Genomic DNA, 23,036 nt, shown 5'->3' with positions numbered 1-23,036 from the left:
GGTGGGGCCTCCCCAGCCTCCTGGGCACAGACCCCACCCCACACCCCCACCCTGCCGGGCCTCCTGCTTTTTGGCCTGGGTGCCCAGAACCCCTGCTGGCTTCTGGAGTTGAGCGACAGCGAGAGCCCTGGGGTCTGAGAGCTGCTAAGAGCGCGTGATGTTGGGGATGGGATGGGGGGAGCGTCTCTGGGGGCTTGGCCAGGCCTGAGCAGAGAGACAAAGCCCTGGGGATGGAGGGCTGTGAACTCACCTTCCCGTCATCAGTCCCATGGGAGGCGGGCCTGGGTGACCAGGTGAGAGAAGAGGATGACTGGAGGAGAGTAACAGGGCTGGCAGGGAGTGTGGAGGTTGGGGAAACCGAGGCTGATGGGGCGGGGCAGGCCGGGAGGTCATGCCCAAGGCCGCACAGTGGATCAGGGATGCACTGACTCCGGCTTGGATGTCCTAGGAAAGGCCCTGAAGGTGACGCTCGAGGCACCTGTTCTCCAGGAAACATGTATCTGGTGCCTGCTGTGTTCCAGGCTCCGTGCTGGGCTCTGGAGTTGCAGCCGGGAGCCAGGGGTGGGCCTGGCCCTGCAAGAGTTGGGTTCAGTAGGGAGACCGGCCGGGGAACGGATAACCTCAGTAGCGAGTGAGTGGAGCCTTTGGAGTACAGAAGTAGGGCGCTAGACCTTGACAGGGAAGGCTTCCTGGGGGAGGAGGAGGAGGCAGATAAATTAGGTCCTGAAGTTGGTATAAGATGAGGAGGAGAGAGAGGTATGACCCGGGGTGGGGGTGGGGGGGCGTGTAGAACAGAGCCTTCTAGACAGAGTGTGCAGCACATGCATTGGAGGTGTGAGGCAGCTCGGCCACCTGGGGTGGGGGCGCCACGGGGGATGCTGTTTTATCTTGCCCCAGGCTAGCACAAGCCACCTGCTCCAGGGTTCATCAACCTCCACGCTTTTGGAAGAGAGGTGTCGGGCCCACTGCTCAGATGAGCCCGATCTCCCAACACTTTGCTCCTTGGGGAGGGCGGGGTGCCACCCCAGTGAGGGTGAGGAAGGGCGGTATTCATGGCGGGGTCTTCTTCCACCAGCCTTTTGATCGGTGGGAAAACGGAGGCACTAAACAGTGTTGCTGCGCGAACTAGGGTGAGGACCCCGGGACCCTGCTCTTCCTGGGCTCCCTGAGCAGCCGTCCAGGCTCCAGCAGCTGCTGAACCCCGCAGGAGTATGGCCTTGTCACACACAGTTTTAATTTTTATTTTTTTAAATTTGTTTAATGTTTTATTTATTTTTGAGACAGAGAGAGACAGAGCGTGAGCAGGGGAGGGGCAGAGAGAGAGGGAAACACAGAATCTGAAGCGGGCTCCGGGCTCCGAGCTGTCAGCACAGAGTCCAATGCGAGGCTCGAACTCACAGACTGTGAGATCGTGACCCGAGCTGAGGTCAGATGCTTAACCGACTGAGCCACCCAGGCGCCCCGCCATTTTCACTTTTAAAAGATACGCTCTCATAAAGAAGCACTGAGAAGGATGTGTAGCCAGCGTGAAGGTGATTCTCTCAGGGAGGGGGGATTGAGTGGGGTTTTAATGGTTTTGTTTCACTTGCCTGATTTCTTGTGTAATCCTTGTGAAATATGCATGCAGCGTAAAACAAAGGGAAAGTGAGCAGGTATTTTTGTCTCTTAAAAGTCTGAGTGGTGTTGATTTTTTGGCTAACTGACACATCACATCATTCAAAATTTAAAAAGATGCAAGAGAGGAAACTCTCACACAGGCTACAACATGGGGGAGCCTCCAGGACATTATGTTTAATAATTAGTGAAATAAGCCAGTCACAAAAGGGTAAATACTGTAGGGTTCCACTTATGTGAGATCCCTAGACTAGTCCATTTCATAGAGACAGAAAGTAGCAAGGTGGGCACCAGGGGCTGGGGGAGGAGGGCATGGGGAGTTAGTATTTGATGGGTGCGGAGTTTCTGTTTTGCATGGTGAAGGGTTCCAGAGACAGACAGTGGTGATGGGTGCACGACAGTATGAACGTACTCAATGCCACTGAGAGGTACACTTAAAGATGGTTATGGCGGAAGGGGGCACCTGGGTGGCTCAGTCAGTTGAGCATCCGAGTCTTGGTTTCGGCTCAGGTCATGATCTCACGGTGTGTGAGTTTAAGCCTTGCATCGGGTTCTGCGCTGAAAGCATGGAGCCTGCTTGGGATTCTCTCTCTCTCTCTCTCTCTCTCTCTCTCTCTCTCTCTCTCCCCCCCCCCCCCCCGCCGCCTCTCTCTCTTGCTCTCTCTCAAAGAATAAGTAAACATTAAAAAAGTTAAAAAATGATTATGATGGTAAATTTTATATTTGTATCTTACTATTGACTTAAAAAAAAAGAAACAGCAGGAAACAGAGTGACAAGCCTCCCTCCCACCCCTGTCCCCCAGCCACCTGGTTCTCTCTCTGGAAGCAACTGCTGTTTTCTGGGTGGTGATGGATTCTCGGTTTCCTCCCCGCTGCCCCTGGGTGCAGACGGGCAGGGACAGCTCCCGTCCATTCGTGGACAGAGCAAAGATGCCTCGCGGCCCTGAGAGCCCAGGATCAGCAGCCCCTTCCGTCCCCGCTTCCAGACCTTCCTGCCTTATGGGTTGAGGGATTGAGGACTTGAGGGTCAAGAAGCCGGAGGTGCCGCTTGGAGAGAGCTCCAGGACTGGCCTCCCTCTCTCAATGGGAGGGGGACATTCTTCATCCACTTCTTTGCCACTGCCTGCTACGTGGCTCCCGAGTGCGCACTTGGGAAATGTTTGTTGAAACTGTCGCGGGGGAGAGAAGACGGAATCCAAGCTGACAGCCCAACTGAGCTGGGCTGCAGTGGATGCCGGGAGGCTGCTGAGCTCGGTGACCCAGAGACACTCGACGCTCATTCCCTGGGGCGTCCTCGTGCCCAGTCTTGTGCCGGGTGCTGGGATGTGGTGCTGGATTTTGGACACCAGGGAGATGAGAGGTCCTCCCGTGTCTTTGTTCGATGGCTCCGTGCGTTACCAGGCACGGATAGCAGGGCTTTGGGTTGGCAGCCAGGTGCGTCCTGTCTGGTGTGGTGTCCGGGGCCCTGGCCAGTTCACTTAGCGGACTGTCACCCGAAGCTGAGCCACCCGTTCTCCGTGGCGGGACCGGCTAATCAGAGCTTCCGTCAGTTGAGTGTTTACTAGGCGCTGGGCTGCACGCTAAGTGCTTAACACACACGGACGCGATACACTTGAGTATAAGCTAATGCTTCCATTGGCACCCGCCTTAAAGGTGGGGAATCTGGGGCGCAGGTTAAGTGCTTTGCCCAGAGGCAAAACCCTGCCCTTCCCAACATCCCGGTCCGGTCCGGGGAAGGAAAGTGTGAGGCCTCTGCCGTCAGTGCCTGGGGGCCTGATGGCAAACTGCAGCCAGCCTTCTCCCCGTGCTTTCCATAGGGCAGCAGAGCCAAAAGAAGCGGAGACCATTTTACAGATGAAGAAACCGAGGCCCAGAGAGACCTCAGAGCTAGTTAGTGGCAGCAGGACAGGGCAGGGAAGGAGAGCCTCCGTTTGTGCAGAGCCTGCACCTTATCACCTCTTTCGCAGACCAGAGCAGACCCCGAGGAGGGTCCTCTATGATCCCCGTGTCACGATGTCCAAAGAGGGAGGCTCAGGGGCAGGAAATCATTTGCCCGGAAGCACATGGCCGGTCATGTTGGGCTTTGAACCCATTTCGATCTGACTCCAAAGCCAGTGCCTCTTTTGCTGGTCACATGCTGGCCCCAGCGGGTTGTCGGGCGGGGGGGGATGGCGAGGTTGCAGGCAGATGGGTCTTGGTCACTGGAGGTGGAATGCTAATGCCTTTGTCCACCTGAGCTCTGGGGCCTCGGAGGTGAGTAAACAGGCAAAGCAAATACCCTGGCTGAGCAGCTCTCTTCCAAGTCAGTGACTGAGACCCCGCGAACCCGCATCTGTGCACCTGACCCTGGGATGGTAATCTGGGGTGTGCTGGAGGGCGTGGTGGAGAGTGGGGTTCACGGAGCTGGTGGTAAGACACTCTTAGCGCTGAGAAGCTGCTCAGCCTTGGAAACCAGATGGACCGGGCTTTGCACCTGGACCTCCGTTTGTGCGTCGGTGAAGCGGGCATGAGGACCCTAGGTGGGAGGACAGTGACGAGGCCAGCACGTACTAAGCATTTTCAGGGCAATGTAAGTCCTTCCCCTTCTCCTGGGAGAGCGAGTCTGATGAGAGAGGCAGGGGAGTGACAGCTCACGGATGCCATGAAGAGGGCATGTGCCAGGACTGGAAACCTCCAATGGACATAGTGACTCACCCTGGGGAAGTCAGGAAAGGCTCCCTGGAGGAGGTGTTGAAGGTGTAGCAAGCCTCAAAGAGGTTGGAAATGGTGCCCCAGAAACCTCATCGTGGTTTACGATTTGGGGTGCAGATTCCTCCTTGCCATGAGATGCCCTTTGAGACACTTTGCTTCTCAGAGGTGATCTGGTTTGTGGGGGGCAGTGCCCGCTTGGGTGTGGTTTCTGGACAGAGGCATTGGAAGGAGGGTGCTGCCCAGCATACAGCCTCCGGATTACAGGTACCCCCAGAGCGGCCGGGTCCCTATAGCAGAGTGGAAAGGGCACTGGGGATCTGGGCAGCCAGGGACACTGGGTGACTGAAGCAGATGACTCCCTAGAAGCAGCCCACGCCTCAGACTGGCATTGGGGCAGGTGACCAGGGGCTTCTCTGAGCCCGTGAGGATGCCTCGTGCCTGTCGGGGTTGCGCCGTGAGACCAGCTGGGTTCTGCCTGGAGGGACCTCTCCTGCCTTGGTCTCTCTGGCCGTCATGGTGGCCCTTGCCAGGACAGACAAAGGGCTGAGCACGTGCCCATTCATTCTTGGGGGATGTCCGGGGGCATGGAGGGCAGAAACAGGACATTGGCTGGGTTTTGTGGTGAGTATGGCAGCACAGGGGCTCTGGAGCCAGCCAGTCCTGGGTTCCAGTCTGGCACCTACGCTGTGTGGTCCAGGGCCGCTCTCTCAGTCCCTGGACCTCTCTGACCATCTGTCCTCGGGAAGTCACGTGGGTGAGGAGGTTGACGGTGTGCCGGGCGCTGTTCTAGGTGCCTGTCATACGTGAGTCCGCTGAATGTTTGCAAAAACCCCTGCGAGGTGGGTGGGCTTGCCAAGGCTCAGAGAGGGTGAGTAGCCTGCTCTAGGTCACAGAGCCACAGGACGTATAGCTGGGGTTTGATCCCAGCACCCTCCAGGGCCCTGGCCCTTCTCTTCACTACACACATTGGGTTCGAGGTCCAAGACTGGTGTCTCAGATGTCTTCAGACTTTGAGGCTTATCAGATCGCTTTGTGGTCAGCATGGGGTTTTTGCCTAGGGACTGTGGAAATCGTTTTCTGGCCTGGCTGGTTGGGCTCTTAGAATTTATCCAGCTGGACACCATTGCGTTAAGAATGGGAAAGTGATGCTTGAGGAGGGAAGGGACTTGCCCGAGGTCACACGGCAAGTTAGGGACCGACGGACCAGATACAGGGTTTCTTGCATGACCCTGGCTGCTGTGTTGCCTGAGGCTATGTGGGCCTACGGAGCGGGGTCCAGTCAAGGGCTTGCCAGTCTCCCCCTTCGACCTCTCTCAAGGCCTGGTGGCCCCCACGGAGAGCCCCGGAGGCCTGCCAGCCGCCCTGCAAAGGGTGCTCGTGACCACTGAGAGACAGGGAGGGAGAGTGCGGATGATTCCATTTTCACCTCCTCGCTGGGGAAACTCACGGGCAACTGAATTTCAGTGCCACCCCTCTCGGTAGCTTCCAGATCCCCAGAGTCGGAGGATGAAGTGCCCCTGCTTCTTAGGTGGTCCTGGGCACACCACCCTGTCTCTCCCTCCCCCCGCAGGTGACACCAGTTGTAAGAATGGCCGTCGTCAGGCGTGCCTGTGGACGCTCACATGAGCTTATCTAACCTGCCCGTGAACCCTGCAAGGTAGGACAGAGGAGGAAACTGAGGCTCCTGGGTAGTGGTACGCGGGCCCCCAGGAATCACAGAGTAGCTGGAGGCTTCCTCCGTTTCCATGCCCTTCTTAGTGGGGTCAGTAGAGACTCCTATCATCTTTGATTCTAGAAGGCCCTGGGCGCCTCATGGCAAAGCCTTGTCGGCTGGGCTCCCTGGACGGGGCTGCATTTCAGGTTGCAAGCAGGCCCGTGCGTGCGCGTGTGATGGCAACTTGCCAGCTAGGGGTGCACACGAGGCACGGTGGCTGCTCGCCGCGGCCCATCACCAGCTCACAGCCCGTGCTCCGGCCTGCCCGGGCCATTACTGCCCGCCTGTAATGGAATCGGCTGCCCTGGTTAAGTGTACACATTAAATTAATACCTCCTCCGTGGAGACAATCAGTTGGCATTTAATTTGTGTTTCCTTCCAAGCAGCGGAGCACAGCTGGGCAGCCGGGCTGGTCGTGGGCACGTCTGCACGGGGTCCCTTCCCTGGGAAGGGGGGCTCAGTGCAGATGGGAGCACCAGAGTCCGCTGGGAGGAGGACGGAGAGCACGAGTGAGGCGATGCCTGGAGGTACCCCTGACAGCGGGGCTCAGGGGCAGGGGGAGCCCCTCTGCTCGCAGGCTGGGGGACCCAGCCCTCCTTCTGCTGGAGAGCAAAGATACAGTAAAGCACGGGAGAGGTTCGTGTTGTCAGACAAGGGGGTGCTATGGCGTGGGAAGTTCTGGGGGGCTCAGCAGAAGCCAGGAGGGTGAGGGGCTCCGGATCGTCACCTGCAGCTCGGCCTCTGTTGAGGTGCCCACTCTGATCTCCTGCCCACAGGCTTGGGTGAAACTGCATTTGCAGAAAGAGTCCCCCTGGTCTGCTTGTGGGCCTGCCACCTTGTCCCCCAGCTTGGGTATTGGTCTGGGCCCCAGCTCTGCAGTGAGGCCAGGGGTGTGGGGAGGGGAGCAGCGCCTCTGTGCGTCTGTGAGTGGGCTCACCCCCTCCGCCGTCCCGGCGGCCTGCACCCGGCTGTGCTGCCGCGGGGTGGGCTCCCCGGGGTCCGGGTGGAAACCGGTCTCTGCCACCTGCCCTCCGCCAGAGGCCAGGCCCACGCTTGGCTCAGAATGAGCTTTTCCACCGGCGGCTCCAGCCTATCCTCACCTGAGCCGTCTTCCCATCACCTGAGTGAGTCAGCCTGGGTGTGCCAGCCGCTTCCCTTCCCTGGAAAGGTGTGGACCATTCCTGTGGCACCCTCCCAGCTCTCTGGGGTCTGGGCGCTGGAGCCACAGCGGTGGCATTTCACCGTTCACGTGGAGCTGCCCCCCATTCGTTGTCTGCTCCGTGCGGGGGGCGGGACTGGCTGTTTTCACCCGTTCTGCCCACCGCAGGCGGTCCTCACGACCACCCTCAAGGGGGGTGGAGAGCTTCCCCTCTCGCAGATAAGGAAGCTGAGGCCCAGAGAGGGTGATCGATTTGCCCAGGGCCACACAGCTGGGAAGTGGCCGGGGCAGGATTCAAACCTAGGAGTCTCCAGGACTTCCCCCCCCTCCCCCGCCCCGGCAGCCCCATGGGCTGTCCCTGAAGCCTTAATTGTTTGGCTGGGGCTGTACCCACTTTCCTCTGGAGCTAGGGCCCCATGGCTTCTTTCTCTGACGGCACAGGAAGTGAAAAATCTGTGAGTCAGTCCCTCTGCCAGTGACTTCAGCTTGGCTTTCCGCCCCCCAGCAGGCCAGGCTTTGTCGGCCCCTTTCCTGAGGCTCTGTGTGTCATCACGAGGGGATGGGGGAGGGGGTGGGCCGGGAAGCGGCCCACCCCCTCCCCCCAGAGGCCCGCCAGGCTTCTCCTCCATCATGTGGTTGCAGTGGTGGCTCCTCCGGAATGCAGGGAGACCACATCTGGCTGGGACGGGTGCTGCCACCTCCTGTCCCGGCCCCTTGCCTCATGCGTGTTCTTCTGCTAAGGTAGTGGCCGAGGCCCCAGCTGCAGCTTCCTTTGGTGGAGTCATTTCCTCTTCTTGCCCTCTTTGTCCTGACATCCCTGCCTCCCCTCTTCAGCCGCTAGGGCAGTGGGAAGTGGGAGAGGGAAGCTTTCTCCTTCTCCCTGCCCCCTTCCTGCCCTGGCGGCCCCTCCCCCCGGCCTTCGTCTCCCTGGAGTGGACAGAGCTGAGCAGAGGGCACTGCCGGGAACTCTGCTCCTGGGAGCCCCGAGGCTGGGGTGGTGCAAGCTCAGGGTGTTCCGGGCGGAGGGGGTGAGCAGGAGGGCTGAGGAGTGATTGCAGCTTGGATCCATCCATCCATCCATCCAACCAACAGATGCATGCAACCGTTTGGCTCCTGACCAAGTGCGGGTGGGTTTTGCAGCGCTGAGTGCAGACACGGTAATTATAAGCAGTTCTCTGTACTGGAGGAAGGGCTGGACCCCCGGCTTTAGACCCGACTCCTCTGCTGACTTGTATGACGGCACCCCTCCTCTGAGCCTCTTTTCCCGCCTAGAACAGGCATCTCACTCATCTTTCCTTCGTGCCCCATCAGGCCAGGGCACAGGGTACCTAAGACTTTTGAGATGGGTGCCAGAGGGCTTCTCCATGCTGCCCGCACGCACATCCGGGGTCCTGATTTGTGCACCGCACGGTTCGAGCCCCTGCCCGTCTTTTGCATCGGCACAGAGGCCCTCTGGGACTGCCGCTGCCCTTGTCTGCTACCCCATACAGCCGCTGTGCTGTGGGTCATGCTGGGCTCCAGGGTCTCCAGGGGCGCCATACATCAGCCCCTTCCTCGCTGGGATCTTGGTTTCTCCTTCAGTTCAAGGCTCCAGGCAGTGGGAGGGTTTGAGCACAGGCCTCTGGAAGGATTGGAATAACTGAGTCGCAGGGGGGCAGGAGGCTAGGCGGGTGGCCAGGAGATGCACCCTGAGGTCCAGCCCAGCTGGAGCTGGGGGCTGGTCGCATGACCATTCAGAGAGCGTGGGAACAGAATGGTTCTTGAGTGTCCCTGGTGTGTGTTGGGGCCACGCTCTCATGTGTCGGTGGAGAGACCCAGGCTCTGAGGGATGGAGACGGGTGCTGGGGGAGGCTGAGCCTGAGTTCGGGCTCACATCCCTCTGCCTCCCGATCCTTGTGAGCTGGGGCCTGGGCTAAGAGAGCAGAGGGCACTCTGCCTTCAGCTTCCTGTGTGACCCTGGGCCTCAGTTTCCTTAGCTGTACCCTCAGAGGTTTGGACGAGGTGAACGCTGGTCCCTTTCGGCCTTCGCATTTGGAGGTTCTCTGAGTACAGGTGTGAAATAGAAACGATCCCACTTTGCTAGCTGTGCGATCTTGGGTAATGCTCTTGGACTTGAACTTCTTCATCAGTAACATGGAGATCATAACTGTACCTAGGGGCGCCTGAGTGGCTCGGTCGGTTAGGCGTCCGCCTTCGGCTCAGGTCATGATCTCACGGTTCGTGAGTTCGAGCCCCACGTCGGGCTCTGGGCTGACAGCTCGGAGCCTGGAGCCCGCTTCAGATTCTGTGTCTCCCTCTCTCTGACCCTCCCCCGTTCATGCTCTGTCTCTCTCTGTCTCAAAAAAGTAAAGAAACGTTAAAAAAAAAATTTAATAACTGTACCTAGAGGTTAGTGTGAGGCTTGTTTAAATGAGGTGATGCATGTGAAGCTCCTGAGAAGGGTGCCTGGCCCACCGTGTGCACTCGGTCTGTATTAGCTGCTCTACTAGTGTTCTTAGCCTCTTCCTCCTCCCCCATCGTTGTCTGCCCTGCCTGCCGCAGAGACTGCCGGGAACATCGGAGCACTCGGAGGAACTGGCCTCAGAGACTGCTGTCCGAGGGTGTCTGCAGGGTGGGGAGGGGAGAGCAGGTCCCCGTGTGTGGTTGGAGCATAGCTGGTGCCGGGGCTGGGCCCCGAGCACTTTCTCTGGAGGTCCCCGACATCGTGGCTGGCTCTCTGGGTCAGAGCCAGGCGTGATGAGGTCCCACGGCCAAGTGGCAGGCGAGGCAGGGGTCCTGAGACCCATCTTCATCTGCAGAATGGGGACAGTCCTTGGCGGTGCGGGGGGGGGGGAAGTTTAGGTGGTATTTTATATTTTACGTGTATCTGAATGCCTAACTTGGTGAGCCCCACCCAGACGGTGACCAATAACTATCCCTCCTCTCCCTTCTCTTACCCTACACTTTAAGAAGGAAAAGCTGGAAGTTTTATGAGCCATTGGGCCAGGGCGGGCAGGGGTGGCTCTAAGTGACGCAGGCCACCTCGGCCCCAGCTGGAGTTATCTCTGTGCTCTGGGCCTTTGTTTTCTCCGTCCGGAAAATGGGGAGAGGTTTCTCTGCAGCTTTATAGTGTACCACGTGAACACCCTTGCTCAGCGGGGGGCCAGGCGTGACAGCCGGGAGGGCGAAGGCTTAAAAGACTCGAGAGTGGACCGGCCCCTGACCCCTAGCAGGTGGGTCCCCTTCCCAGTGGTGGCGGCCACTCCCTGGCCTCCCTGCTGCCCATCTTTGCTGATGCGGGTGCCTCCGCCCGAAACACCCGTCCTGCTGAAACCTTATTCCCGTGGGCAGATCCAGGTCAGGGGAGGGGACCGTGCCCGGGACAGAGGCGTTGGCATTTCAGAGGCCACAACTTAAAAAAAAAAAAAAACTTGACCCGTGTTCTGTCAAGCTGCATGCTCCCTCCTGCGCCGAGCGGCAGAGAACACGGGGCATCTGGGGCCCCTTAAGAAGCACATCACCGACGTCCTTCCACCCCCGTCAGCCAGCGCGGCTGAAGGGCAAAGCTTTTCTGCAATGTCAACGCTGGAGCCCGCAGAGCCAGGTTTTCCCACTGCGGCTGGGAGGTGTGGCAGCGTGGGCAGCAGATTTGGTCTGTCAAGCCAGCTGCTGTTGACACGCCGGGGTCTGCTCTGGGTCTTCTGGGAGCAGGCCTGCCGGCTGCCCACCCGGCCCGGCTTTGGAAATGAAAAGGCCCGTGAAGTCATCTGTGCGAGGGCATCGATGTCGGGACGCAGCTTAGAAACCCCAGCGAGGTGTGGGGCCGCTCCGCGTGCTGTGGCGCAGGGGAGCCCGTTAGAAATGCCGCGTGTCCGCCCTGCCCCGCCCCGCCCCACACCTGCCGAGTCCGAACAAGGTCCCCGGGGTGATTCCTGTGCACATCGCAGCGTGGTTCTTGCTGCTCTAGAGCGCGGGCCGGGCTCGAGTCCCATCCCTGCTTACTAGCTGGGTGGCCTCAGACGAGTTCCCTCACCTCTCTGAACGTCAGCGCTTGCATCCACAGGATGGGTGTGGGGAAGATTCTCTACGCGAGCAGGTTAATAAAAATTCACACCGAAGCCACCGTGTATGAGGCACTGAACTCGGTGCGTGGGACGCAGACTGTGCGGGCCCATCAGTGGTTGTCGCTTCAGACAACGAATTATGTTGCTCTGGGTCGACTGGGGGCAAATCACTTTCCTTCTCTGGGCCTCATTTGCCCTCTCTGTGCGATGGGTCTGTTAACCCCTCTGTCACTTTCCTCATCAAAGGGTTGCTCGAAGGAAAAGTGAGAAGGGCCGGGCCTCATCTCCAGGAGCCCGTCTGAGAAGCGGATGTGTGTGGGCGAGGTGCCCCTGGGTGCCCACCTCTTCACCCCTCGCGGCCCCCTTCTCTGCTACTCCTGCCCTTGCAATAGCGAGGCCGGCTTGCAGAAGGCAGCCTGCGGCCCTTCCTTGCACCTGCTCTGCTCGGCAGCTTGGAATTGAGTCCCCTGCCCCTCTGAGAGCAGCGTGGCCAGGAGAGATGATTCAGCTCAGACCCGTGTTCTGGGCCTTGGCCTCCCTTGAGAGAAGCCCCAGGAGCCCCATGCTGCGTTGAGGGCAGCCTGTGAACTTCTCCCCACCCGGGGTTCCTGTCTCCCACGGTGGGCCCGGGGCGGGACTCCTGGCCTTGCCCCTGACGTACCAAGTGACCTTGGACAAATTCCCTATATGCTGTGGGCCTCGGGTTCCTCATGTGTACAGTGGGGGGGTTCAGTGAGATGGTCTGGCCTGGGGTCGGTCCTTAGCTTCTCTCCCTGCCTCTCCTTAGCTTTCTCGGTGCCCTTCATCCCTGGCAGGAGCCCCAGCCCCAGTCCCACTGCCCGCCAGGTTCTGGACCCGGCAGCCCCTGGCAGAGCTAGGCCTGGCTGCCAACACCAGGGGGGTTGGTAGAGACCAGAGGGAGCGAGGGAGAAGGGGAGCATGTAGGGGAGAGGAGGAATTTTCCTCTGTGTGTGCAAACAGTATCCGTGTTCTCTTGTTTCCAAAAGCCAGTGACGTAACCTACCCTTCATCCATTCTTCCCCTCTGGCCTATTTTTAGCCGGCCCCGACAGCATCCTAAAAGGCTTCCAGACTCGCCTGCTCTGAGGCCATGTAGGGAGGCGGCCATAGGGTGAGGAAAGAGACAAGCTCATCGGTGTGTCTCAGGAGGGCGGGAGGGAGGGGACCTCTTCCAGGCTTCCTCTGGGGAGGGAGAGGAGCCGGGTGGGGAGCCCAGTTACGGCTCCCGTGGGTCCTGGGTCTACAGGGGGCCTGGCAGGGTTACAAGTACTCGGTCTGGAGCCTCCAGCCTGGGTTAGAGTCCTGGCTCCACCTGTCCTCACGCTGACCTTGGGCACCTGACTCTGTGCCTTGCTTTCTCCATCCGTAACATGGGGTAACACTACGGCTGTGCTGGAGGGTTGTTAAGAGGACCGAATTATGTCATGTAGAACCGTGCCTGGTAATTATGAACATCCCATTCTACCTCCAGTTAATGTTGGGGGGTACACTGGGAGCCCCTGGGTGCCCTCTGTTCTTTCCTGTCCAGCTTTAATGTGTGCCCGAATGAGACAACACACAGAAAGCCCTGGAACAGCGCCTGGCGCATAATAAGCGCTGAATAAGTGAGAGCTATATTTATTGTTTTTGTTTTAATGTAACCAAGCAGACCTGGGTTTGAATTCCAGCCCCACCCGCCAGCTAGCTGAGCGTCTCTGGGTGAGACATTTAACCTCTCTGGGCCTCAGTTTCCGTATCTGTGAGCTAGGGATGATCGCTGTGTAGGAGACTTCTCTGCTGATGAAGGTCGCTACAGGACAAGAACCCAAGATCGCAATGATCAGTACAATAAAAGTTTCTTTCTGACGGGTGCAAAGAGCCCCTATCGGGCGCTGGCTGCAGCCGGGCTCCCGTGCTGTCCCATGTGAGGCAACCGTAGCAGGAACAGTGGCATTTGCACGGCACTTTACAGCGTGTGTGAAGTAGAGAGTGTGGTCCCTCCGGCCTTCATCTCCCCGCGGCGCTGGTGCCAGCACGTGGCACATGCCACCACCGCCTGATATGGTTATGGGCCGTCCCCCCCACCCCTAGACCGGGAGCTCCTGGAGGGCAGGCCGGGATGGGTTCACTGCTGCCCCTTCCTTGCCTGGCCCGGGGACAGGCCCAGGGTGGGTGCTGGCATTGTGTCTGAGGGCCGGACTGGCACGGGGAGCCCACCCTCTGACCACCTGTCCTTCTCGACTCTTGCAGGTGGGAGGAAGAGCTTGCCAAGCGCATGAACCTCCAGACCATGGTGGACACGCTGCAGGAGGTGAGCGCCCTCGGAGGTCCCGACCGGGAGAGGCTCGCGGGAGCCGTGTGGCCAAGGGGCACTGTCATGGTGGCACAAAGCCCGAGGCCGTTCCTGGCTCAGCCCCTGCTCTGTGCTGCTTCCTGTTGCCTCAGTCTCTCCTCAGTGGAGCCACAAGGCCTCTCCTTGTCCCCTGCTTCAGACCTAGGAAGGGACTGGCACAGTGTTGCAGAAAAGCTCCGGGACAGGAGTTGGGAAGCCTGGGTCTAAGTCCCGGCGCTGACCCCTGCTTGCTGAGTGACGTTGGTCCAGTAACTCTTTCCCACCTTCTCCCCACCTGAGCTCAGGATTGGATGGTTTCTCTCTCTCTCTTTTTTTAAATGCTCATTTATTTATTTTTTGAGGGGGGCGGGGAGAGGGAGAGAGCGCACACACACACAAGTGGGGGAGGGGCAGAGAGAGATGGAGAGAGAGAATCCCAAGCTGGCTCCGTGCTGTCAGCGCAGAGCCTGACGCGGGGCTCGATCTCACGAACCGTGAGATCGTGACCTGAGCGGAAATCAGGAGTCGGATGCTTAACCGACTGAGCCATGCAGGCGCCCCAGGACTGGATGGTCTCTTGAACTGCCCAGCCCCCAGCTTAAGGGAACTGACTTGGGGCGGGATGCCTTGGAGAGGGCTGGTGGCCGTGTCACCAGGTGAGAACATTCCCTTTCGGTTCTGGCTCTGTGTCTGTGGCTCTGCTTCTCACCCACCTGCTGGGTACCCTGGGCAGCAAACTCCACCTTCCTGGCCTTTGAATAGCGACCCCAGGAGAAGGCAAGGAAAAGTTCTTTCCAACATTAAAAAGGAATTGCTTTCTGATATTTAAAGCACTGATCTTATAAGAGATAGAATAAAATAATGTCAATATGTAGAAGGAAAAAGATGAATGGCTGCCCCCCCCTTTCTTTTATAACAGAAATCTTTGTATTTACAAACATAACGTGTTCACGGTCACATATTTGGAAAATTCAGAGAAGTACAGGGAGAAAATAAAACCCACCTCCAGTTCTACCCCTGCATAGTTGACAAATTGCCATGTGGCCTTCTGGTCTTTCCTGTGCAAACACAGGTACTCTAGACGTATATGTTTGATTAGGTGAGCACACATGACGTTGCCATTTTTGAGATGGGAGATGGTCAGCCATTGGGAATCTCACATGGACCGACCTCATATTTCAACCTGTTGGGATCTCTTGTTATATTAACCTGCTCTTCTCTTAATATCTGCCGGGGACTTTTTCCATACGATGACTGTTTCTTTGAGAAGTGTTTTAAGCCGAGTGGTGCCCTGAAGTGAACTGGGCTCAGAGGAAAGGCGGGCTGGGGTGAGGTCGTCGGCACCCTTTTCCTGACATGCAGGTGCCAGGCCTGGTGGGACGTCAGGCGTCCAGGGCTGTAGACCCAGGTGCCCAGCCCTTCCTAGCCCTCAGGATGCCTGGCCCCCTAAGCCCGTCCCCATCTCTGTCCTCCACAGGCGGCACAGGAGGCTGAAGCCATCCAGGAAGAGATGAACGAGAAAATTGAGCGGCTCAAGGCCGAGCTGGTGGTGTTTAAGGGGCTCATGAGTGACGTAAGTGCCACTGGCCGCCACCCCAGGCATCATGACAACCCCCCCCCCCCCCCACCCATCATGCAAAATGCTTCATTCACTCCGAGGCTCCAGAGCTCGGCTTCTAGTTAGAGTCCTGGCTGGCTGCGTTTGCCCCGTGAGGATGTCGGATGCATCGGAGACCAGCCCCCACCCCTCACTTCTGCTTCCCTTGGTCTGAGTAGAGATGCATTAATCTGCTGCTTAACCCATCCCGCCCTCCCCTGGGCTCCTCTGATGGTCTGTTTGCGTTTGCTCCGACTCGTCCCAGCTCGCCACGTTGAGGGCAGGTGGTGGCCGTGGGCCTCGCTGTCTGGGCACGGGGAGGGCCCAGTGGCAGGTTGCAGGAGGCCCCAGGTCTGGCCCGTGCCAGCCTGAGAGGCTCCCCAGGCCAGCGGCCTGCAGCAGGGTTGCTTTGTAAAGTTGGGGAAGGCCAGTGTGTGCATCCTTTTGGCGACTGGAACCTTTCTGAGCGACCACGGGTGCAGGGAGCTGTTGGCAACGAAGGCCTCCTTCCTGCTGGGGACCCGGGTTTCCTGCCACCTTCAAGCAGCGGGCCGTATGTAGGGAGGGCCGCCAGAAAGGAGAAGGAGCCCCGATCGCGGGTGACTCAGCCTGGTGTGGCTTCTAGTCCTGAGGGGTGTGGAGCTGGGTGTGGCTGGAAGAAGCCTCTGGGGGCTGCAGGTGAAGGCCACCTGGCTTTCCCTCACTGGGGTCCTAGGGGACCCCCCCCCTCGTCTTAGGTGATGCCCCGCTGTCAGCCGTGGGGAGGGGGGTCCTGGGGAGAGAGCGCCACTTGGCAGGCCCCTCTGTGGGGGACAGGTGGGGCACACGGGGTGGGAAAGAAGGGAAGTCTTTCAACAGTGGGGGCTGTCTTTCCTTTTCCTTTGCTCTAACAAATAAACACCGTGTCTCTTGAGGGGATGCCTTCCAGCAGCCCTTAGGGAGGCCGCCAAACAGGGTCTCACATTGTCTACTCAGGCCAAAGCCTTTAGCTCCTACGACCCCCCCTCCCCCTCCCCTAACCTGAGCAGCGCTGGCCCCACCCCCGACGCCCAGGAGAAGCTCCCCGGCCCCCTCGGACTCTGGACCCCGGGCCTCACGCCCCTCCGCCCCCTCAGGAGCCTGGGAGCGACTCCCCCGCCCCCCTGTGCTTGGTCCAGCCCTCGCTCACGTAACCCCCCTGCTGTCCTCCCTGCAGCCCATGACAGACCTGGACACAAAGATCCAAGAAAAGGCCATGAAGGTGGACATGGACATCTGCCGTCGAATCGATATCACGGCCAAGCTGTGCGATGTCGCACAGCAGCGGAACTCGGAAGACGTGTCCAAGATCTTCCAGGTGAATAGGGCCACCCTGCTCACCAGCTGCCACTCCCCACTCCCAGAGGGCCTGGCCTCCACCCTGCATGGCCCTATTCCCCCCGAGCCCTGCCCACTCCCCTTCCCCCCAGAGGTAGCGTTTACCCACCCCTCTGGCCTCCCAGGATGAGGTAGAATCAGGCACTTGTAGGCCCCTCAGGCTGCGTCGTCAAGGAGGAGTGCTTCATCCTGCGGCTGAAGAGGCCACTTGGCCCGGAGGGGGGCGGGGTGACACGACGGGCTCAGGGAGGGAAAGGAAGTGCCAGGACTGGATCTCAGGTCTCCTCACCCCTCAGGGCTCGGCCCACGGGGCGCCATCGCCCAGGTCGAGGGCCCTGGCCAGGCTGTGGGAGCCCTGGGTTGGCCGACCTGAGCCCTGGCAGTTGAGTCTAAGATTTCCCAAGAGGGGCTTTTGGTCTCTATTTTCCGCTTCCACTGAAGAGCCTCTGTCAGTACCCTGGGGGCTTGTCCAGCTGCCCAGAGGGCATGCGTCATTCTCCAAAGGCTGCTTCTTGAATTTTGGGTTGTGGTTTGGCTTTTTGCTTGAGCCCAGGGCAATACGGTGTGTCGTCGCTTTAAGTGCGTGACTTCGGACGTAGCGGGAGAAATCCGGGCTCGTCCACCTCCGCGCCTTCTTGCTGCCGCCTCTGCTGGGGAGCAGGGGTGACCGTGCCAGGCTTTGTTTGGTTTGCTCGTGTCTTGTCTGCTTGGAGTGGAGGAAGCTTGGTGAACCTGGGGCTGCCTGCCCGTTACCTTTGCGTGCGAGCAGGAGGGCTCTGAGCGTGGGGCCTCTGGGCCCCTGTGAGGGGTTTCTCCATCTCTGGCTGGCTCTGACACATCCCGGGTGACTCTGTGCCCTGGGCTGGCCCATCCCTCTCCCCCAGATCGTGGGGCTACTGCTCTGGTGAAGGGCTGAGCCGGGCCGGCCCACCCCCAGGGGAGGGAAGGGTCAGGCCGTCTGTCCTCCGTCCTGCATGTCTCCGCCTCACGCTCCCTGCTAGCTCCGCCTGCTTCTTAGAGGAGTTCAGCTCTGCACCCTTCCTGGCAGTGGCTACCCCAGCCACGCTCCATCCATCCCGTGGGATGCCGGCTCCCTTCCCAGCCCATCCCAGCCGAGCCTCCCACTTACCTCGATCTCTTCCTTTCCGGGTCAGGTGGTCCCCAAAAAGAAAGAGCGTAAGGTGGCCTCCGACGATGACATCTCCGAGCAGGACGGGGAGGTGAACCGGTTCTCAGATGACGAGGTCGGCTCCATGAACATCACGGACGAGATGAAACGCATGTTTAACCAGCTGTGAGTGTCTCCACTGCCCCAGCCCTCCCCGGGGGGGGGGGGGGGGCTCCTCTCCAGTTTCCCCAGATTGCTGGGACAGGGGTGGCAAACCGGTGACCTGGGCTGAAAGCAGCCTGCAGATGTGATTTGTGTGGCCCGCACGGTGTTCTGAAAGAATTGAGATTTATTTTCAATCTTTACAGTTTGGGGAGTTTCACATTTTCAGAAGAGGCCAAGTGGTTAGTGGTGGTCCTGTCAGATCAAGCCTTCTGCTCCCACCATTGTCCTTGCAGGGCAGCGGGAGGGGAGGGGAGGGGAGCCAAGCCGATCCACACACCAGGGCCCCCCAGGCTGGCCGGGGGAGGGCTCCCGACGTCCACTGAGCATCCTGTGTCTGTAAGGTGCTTCACAAATGTGACTTCGGGGACTCCAGACAGTCGACCAAGGAGGTTGGATTCCCGTTTCCCCTTTTGCACACGAGGAAACTGACACTCACGGGAGGGAAGCCACTTGGCCAAGACCACCCCACGGATAACGTGGCGGAGCTGAGATTCAGAGTCAGGCATGTCACCTGTGAGATGCCGCGGGCCAGTGGCAGGGTCCGGGGCTGGCTGTGGTCAGTGGTGGGCTGGAGCCAGCTCGTACCAGCTCGTGAAAGCGATCGCACACATGTCTGCCCACTCCATGTCCAGTGATGGCACAGGGAAGTCGCTTCAAGTTTGCCCTGGTGGGAAACTGGCGAATACTTTCCGTCAGGGCTGCTCTCCCCTCCCCTGTGGAGAGCTGGTTTCCTAGAACCCCACCGGCCGTAGTCGCCTAGGGCAGGGGCACACTGTGTATGGCCTTGGCCTGCCCAGTGCCATATTCTCAATCCAAATCCATCTTTAACTGTGACTCATGTAGTGCCCTAAAGTGGGGAGGGGGAGGGGAGAGGAGGGTGCAGCTGTGGGCATTAGGTGACTCACCTATGGGCCTGGAGTCAAAGGGCTGGGCTGGGACAGGGTCTCTGGGGCCCACGTTTCCTCCTGCCCCACGGGCCTGCTCTTGGCTGCTCTTTCTCTGGAGGCCTTCGCAGTGGGGCACCCAAGCCCTGAGAGCTCTGTTTTTCCCCAGGGCTCTGGGTTTCCAACAGCAGGGCTACGGTTGAGCTCTTGGCTCTCCTGAGCCATCGCAAAAACCCCACAGAACCCCTCCAGAGGGGGCACGTGTCTTTCGCAGTTGCCTGTGACAACATTGTACTCAGCTCAGAAGCCAGGGCACAGCCATCTCCTGATGGCTTCCTGCAAAGCTCCGGGGCTGGCTTAGCATGACAGAGTCCGAGGGTCGCTCAGCCCAGCCCTTCACGTACAGAGGGGGAAACCGAGGAGAAGAGAGGGGCCTGCCAGGAGCCGGAACAGAGCGGGGTCCCTCTCGGTCGAGTGCTTTGTCCCCAACTGGCTGTCTTTGTGCTCAGAGCGATGTCTCCCTCTGCCCTCCTTGCAACATCATCCCTGCCCTGGTCCCTTTCTGGCCGAGCCAGGTGACTCTCAGGGAGACAGGAGTCAGAACCGAGCAGGGACGGGTTTGCCTGCCACTTCCTTGTACTTGTCACTCTCTTGACACAGAACTGAGGTGGGCTGTGTTTTGGGGGTTTGCTGTTTGAGGGTGACAGTCTCCTGGACTCTTGATATCATCTTCTGACGTCCCCTCCAAATGTCATAGTCTCATCGAAGAGAACTCTTGGTTGGATCCAGTTGTTCTGAATGTTAGGCTGGGCATCGTCCGCCCCCCCCCAGGCCCAGACTGGGTTCATTTGCATGGATTCAGGGGCTTTGTCCCCGTTTTCAGAAAGTCACCAGGGGATAGTTAGGCCGCCTAGGAATGGGGTGAGCTGAAAGGGACAGTCCCAAGAGCTGGGTCTGGGGGCTCCACCGGAAGCAGTACTGTGTATACAAAGGAGGTTCCAATGCAAAAACGGGTGCCTGGTGTTGACAGGTCTGAACTAGGTTCAGTATCTAATTAGATTTATCAGTTGTACAGTTGCCTAGATTAAAAAAAAAAAAAATCCTCTGATCCCTGTCCACCCTTGCAGTCCTGGCCGAGGCCGTGCTGACCCCACCCTCGGCAGGGCCCCGGCCCCTCCCACTGACATGTCCGTGTCCCCTCGCTATGGACTGGGCAGAGACCCAAGCCAGAGGCTGCCCCCCGGCCGGTTCCACTGATGTCTTTGAATAATGCGCCCGTGTCAGGGCTGTTTTGTTTTGATCAAAATCTGTTGCTTGGGCTTCAGACCAAGGAGAAGGGGAGGAATTTGCTACTTTCCCTGCACAGGGGCCAGCTCCTTGGCTCCGCCTTCTCGATCGTCTGACCCTCCTCTCTTGCCCATCTTCCCATCCTTTCTGGCTCCCCGTTACTCAGCCAGGGTTTCCTTTAGATTCCAGACGCTAGAAAGGAAGTGAAGTCAGCAGTCGCGTATGTGTTGCAGTGCGGGTGGACCCCAGGGGCTCGTCTGGAGCTAGTCCAGGCCAGCACTGCCTTCCGACACAGCCCTGGTCCCGGCTCTGGTCCCTGGTCCCTGGTCCCTGGACCCACGGAGCCACCTACAGGATCCAGCAGGAACTGCATTTTGGTGGGGAACCTGGCTCCAGGGGGGGCTCTAGGTAGTTTTTAACCGGAAGTTCTTCTTGGGCCCAGCCTGGTGGCCCCCAGCCTGATCCTTTGGGAAAATAGGGAGCAGTGTCCCGGAGAATCCAGGGAGGAGTTGAAGGAGAGCCCCGGGACTCACGGTTCTCTTCTGTGGCTGATTCGACGGATCAAATGATTTAACCCCCAAAGACCTCAGCCTTCCCATCTGATTTTTGAGGTCCCCTCCAGCAGGGGGAGCCGGGGCATCTCCAAAAACCCCTCAGTCCCAGGCCAGCCTGTATGGTCTGTTACTACTTCTAGTCCCGGTGAATAGGGAGGCTCTGAAATTACTTGGGGTTTGAATGCAAACCCGATTTCCAGCGTGTGTTGGTCCAGAAGTCTACCTCATCCCTGCAGCCTTCAGTGTCCTCATGTGTAAAATGGGAGTAATAATTACGCTTCCTTCATCAGAACGTCGTGAGGATGGAATGAAATGCAGTTTAGTAGAGGCGTAGCGGCCCGTGGCATGCCCGGCACATATGGGTGCTCAGTGTGTTTTCCTGGGGAGGAAAAGGCTGTGGGAAACATCTGGTTTTTAGCCCCAGTTTCTGTTACAAGCAAGCAGTGTGACTTTGGACAAGTGTGGTTTTCTTTCTGAGCTGCAGTTTCCTCACCTGTAAATTGGGAACAATAGCAACCTTTTCCTAGTTGTGGAGAAGATGATATAAATCGCTAGAAAGGAAGTCAAGTCAGCAGTGGACTATGTGTTGTGATATACTCTTGCAAAGTAGGGTCTCAAGAAATGAGCTGGTACCTGAGTGAAAATAGTCATAAGGGATGCGTACGTGGCTCAGTCGGTTAAGTGTCTGACTTTGGCTCAGGTCATGATCTCGCTGTTCATGGGTTCGAGCCGTGTGTCGGGCTCTGTGCTGACAGCTCAGAGCCTGGGGCCTGTTTCAGATTCTGTGTCTCCCTCTTTCTCTGCCCTTTGCCTGCTCCCTCTCCCTCTCTCTCTCTCTCTCTCTCTCTCTCTCAAAAATAAACATTAAAGGGGCGCCTGGGTGGCTCAGTCAGTTAAGCATCTGACTTTGGCTCAGGTCATGATCTCACAGTTCGTGAGTTCGAGCCCTGCATCGGGCTCTGTGCTGACGGCTGGGGGCCTGGAGCCTGCTTCGGATTCTGTGTCTCCCTCTCTTTCTGCCCCTTCCCCACTTGTGCTCTCTCTCTGTCTCTCAAAAATAATAAATGTAAAAAAATAAAAATAAAGAAATAAACATTAAAGTTAAAAAAAATATATGTATATACATTTTAAGTTGTGTAAGTAATATGTAAGTACTTTCTGCATTTTAAAAGAGTTGAACCCCCATGGTAAGGTGCGTGTCCCCGTTGGCCAGTGCCCCTCTCTGTTTGGGGGGGCACCTTGCAGGAGCATACCCATTGGGGCAGCACCCCTGTCTCTCCCAGACCCTGGCCTCTGGAGCTGGCCTCTGCTCAGCCCTGCCCTCCGGTGTCCTCCCACAGGCGCGAGACCTTTGACTTTGACGACGACTGTGACAGCCTGACGTGGGAAGAGAACGAGGACACGCTGCTGCTCTGGGAGGACTTCACCAACTGCAACCCGACCATCGACCTGCAGGGCGAGGTGAGCCCGGGGCCCGGCCTCCCACAGGCCTCCCAGCCATCCCCTGCCCCTGCTGTGCCCCGGCAGCCCATGCCATCCATCTCACTCGGCCCCCTTTGCTCTGTGTCCCCAGCAAGAGGAGAATTTGGGCAACTTGATCCATGAGACAGAATCCTTCTTCAAGACAAGAGACAAGGAGTACCAGGAAACGATCGGCCAGATCGAGGTGAGATCTCGGGCTCTGGGACCCCCTAGAGACGCCCCCGTGAAGCGAGGTGTCCGTCACAGTGGAGACCCCGTGACGAGTGTGCCTGTGGACCAGGGGTTGGGAGTCGGAGGCCTGCGGTTTCCTGTCTGCCCCTGGGTGGGTCCTACCCCACCTTAAGGCCTCTGTTTTCCAGTGTGTAAAATACGTAAAATGGGGGTGATCATCCCTGCCTGTCCCGGAGAACTTTTTTTTCCCTAAGTTATTCAACTGAGATCGTGATCCCAAATAAGCAGGGATGACGTCTGAGTGACACTGAGTGATGCCAGGCACCGAGTAAGCCCTTACGAGGACAGCCTCCCTGGTACCCACATAACCCTCTCTGTGCCGAGAGGTAGTGAGGTGCCTCCACCCCGCGTCGTGGGTACCGTGCACCCCGTTTTGGGGGGAGGAGATCCTCCCCCCATGCAGTGGCTCCTGTGCACCCCGTTTTACAGAGGAGGAAGTGAGGTGGAAAAAAGCCCGTGTGGCTTGCCCAGGGCATCCAGCCAAGAAGCAGCCTTCAGGCCTCCTGTCTCTGCTCTAGAGCCTGCACACCTGGCCATGTCTTTCGCTGAGGGTGAATGCTGGCGAAAGAGCAGGCCGGCTCCTTCCCTGGGGGATATAGCATTTGGTAGAGGAGAAGGGTCAGAAACGTAACAGGGACCTGAGAACTTTCCTAATCAAGTCCGGGGAAAGGAGTGCAGGGATGCTGGGCTGGGCAGAGTCAGTGGAACCAGGAAGGCTGCCCTCCCCCCCCCATGGTTGCTAAGCAACCGTTCCCCTTTC

General features: G+C 58.5%; 1 protein-coding gene across 2 annotated transcripts in view; it reads left to right on the top strand.

Moving 5' to 3' along the window:
- The window catches only part of IFFO2 (intermediate filament family orphan 2), a 49,735-nt gene that overhangs the window by 20,138 nt on the left and 6,561 nt on the right, over nt 1-23,036 (top strand). Inside the window, exons 2-7 of one of the 2 annotated variants that reach the window (XM_011284622.4) lie at nt 13,471-13,531; nt 15,030-15,125; nt 16,345-16,485; nt 17,660-17,799; nt 21,904-22,024; nt 22,137-22,229. In XM_011284622.4, coding sequence (XP_011282924.2) covers nt 13,471-13,531; nt 15,030-15,125; nt 16,345-16,485; nt 17,660-17,799; nt 21,904-22,024; nt 22,137-22,229 — 652 coding nt within the window. The remainder of the gene's footprint in view (nt 1-13,470; nt 13,532-15,029; nt 15,126-16,344; nt 16,486-17,659; nt 17,800-21,903; nt 22,025-22,136; nt 22,230-23,036) is intronic. The other variant, XM_023258216.2, reaches the window with a different exon arrangement.

Source organism: Felis catus, chromosome C1, assembly GCF_018350175.1.
Source record: "Felis catus isolate Fca126 chromosome C1, F.catus_Fca126_mat1.0, whole genome shotgun sequence".
NCBI lineage: Eukaryota > Metazoa > Chordata > Mammalia > Carnivora > Felidae > Felis > Felis catus.
This window is presented reverse-complemented; position numbering and strand designations above follow the sequence as displayed.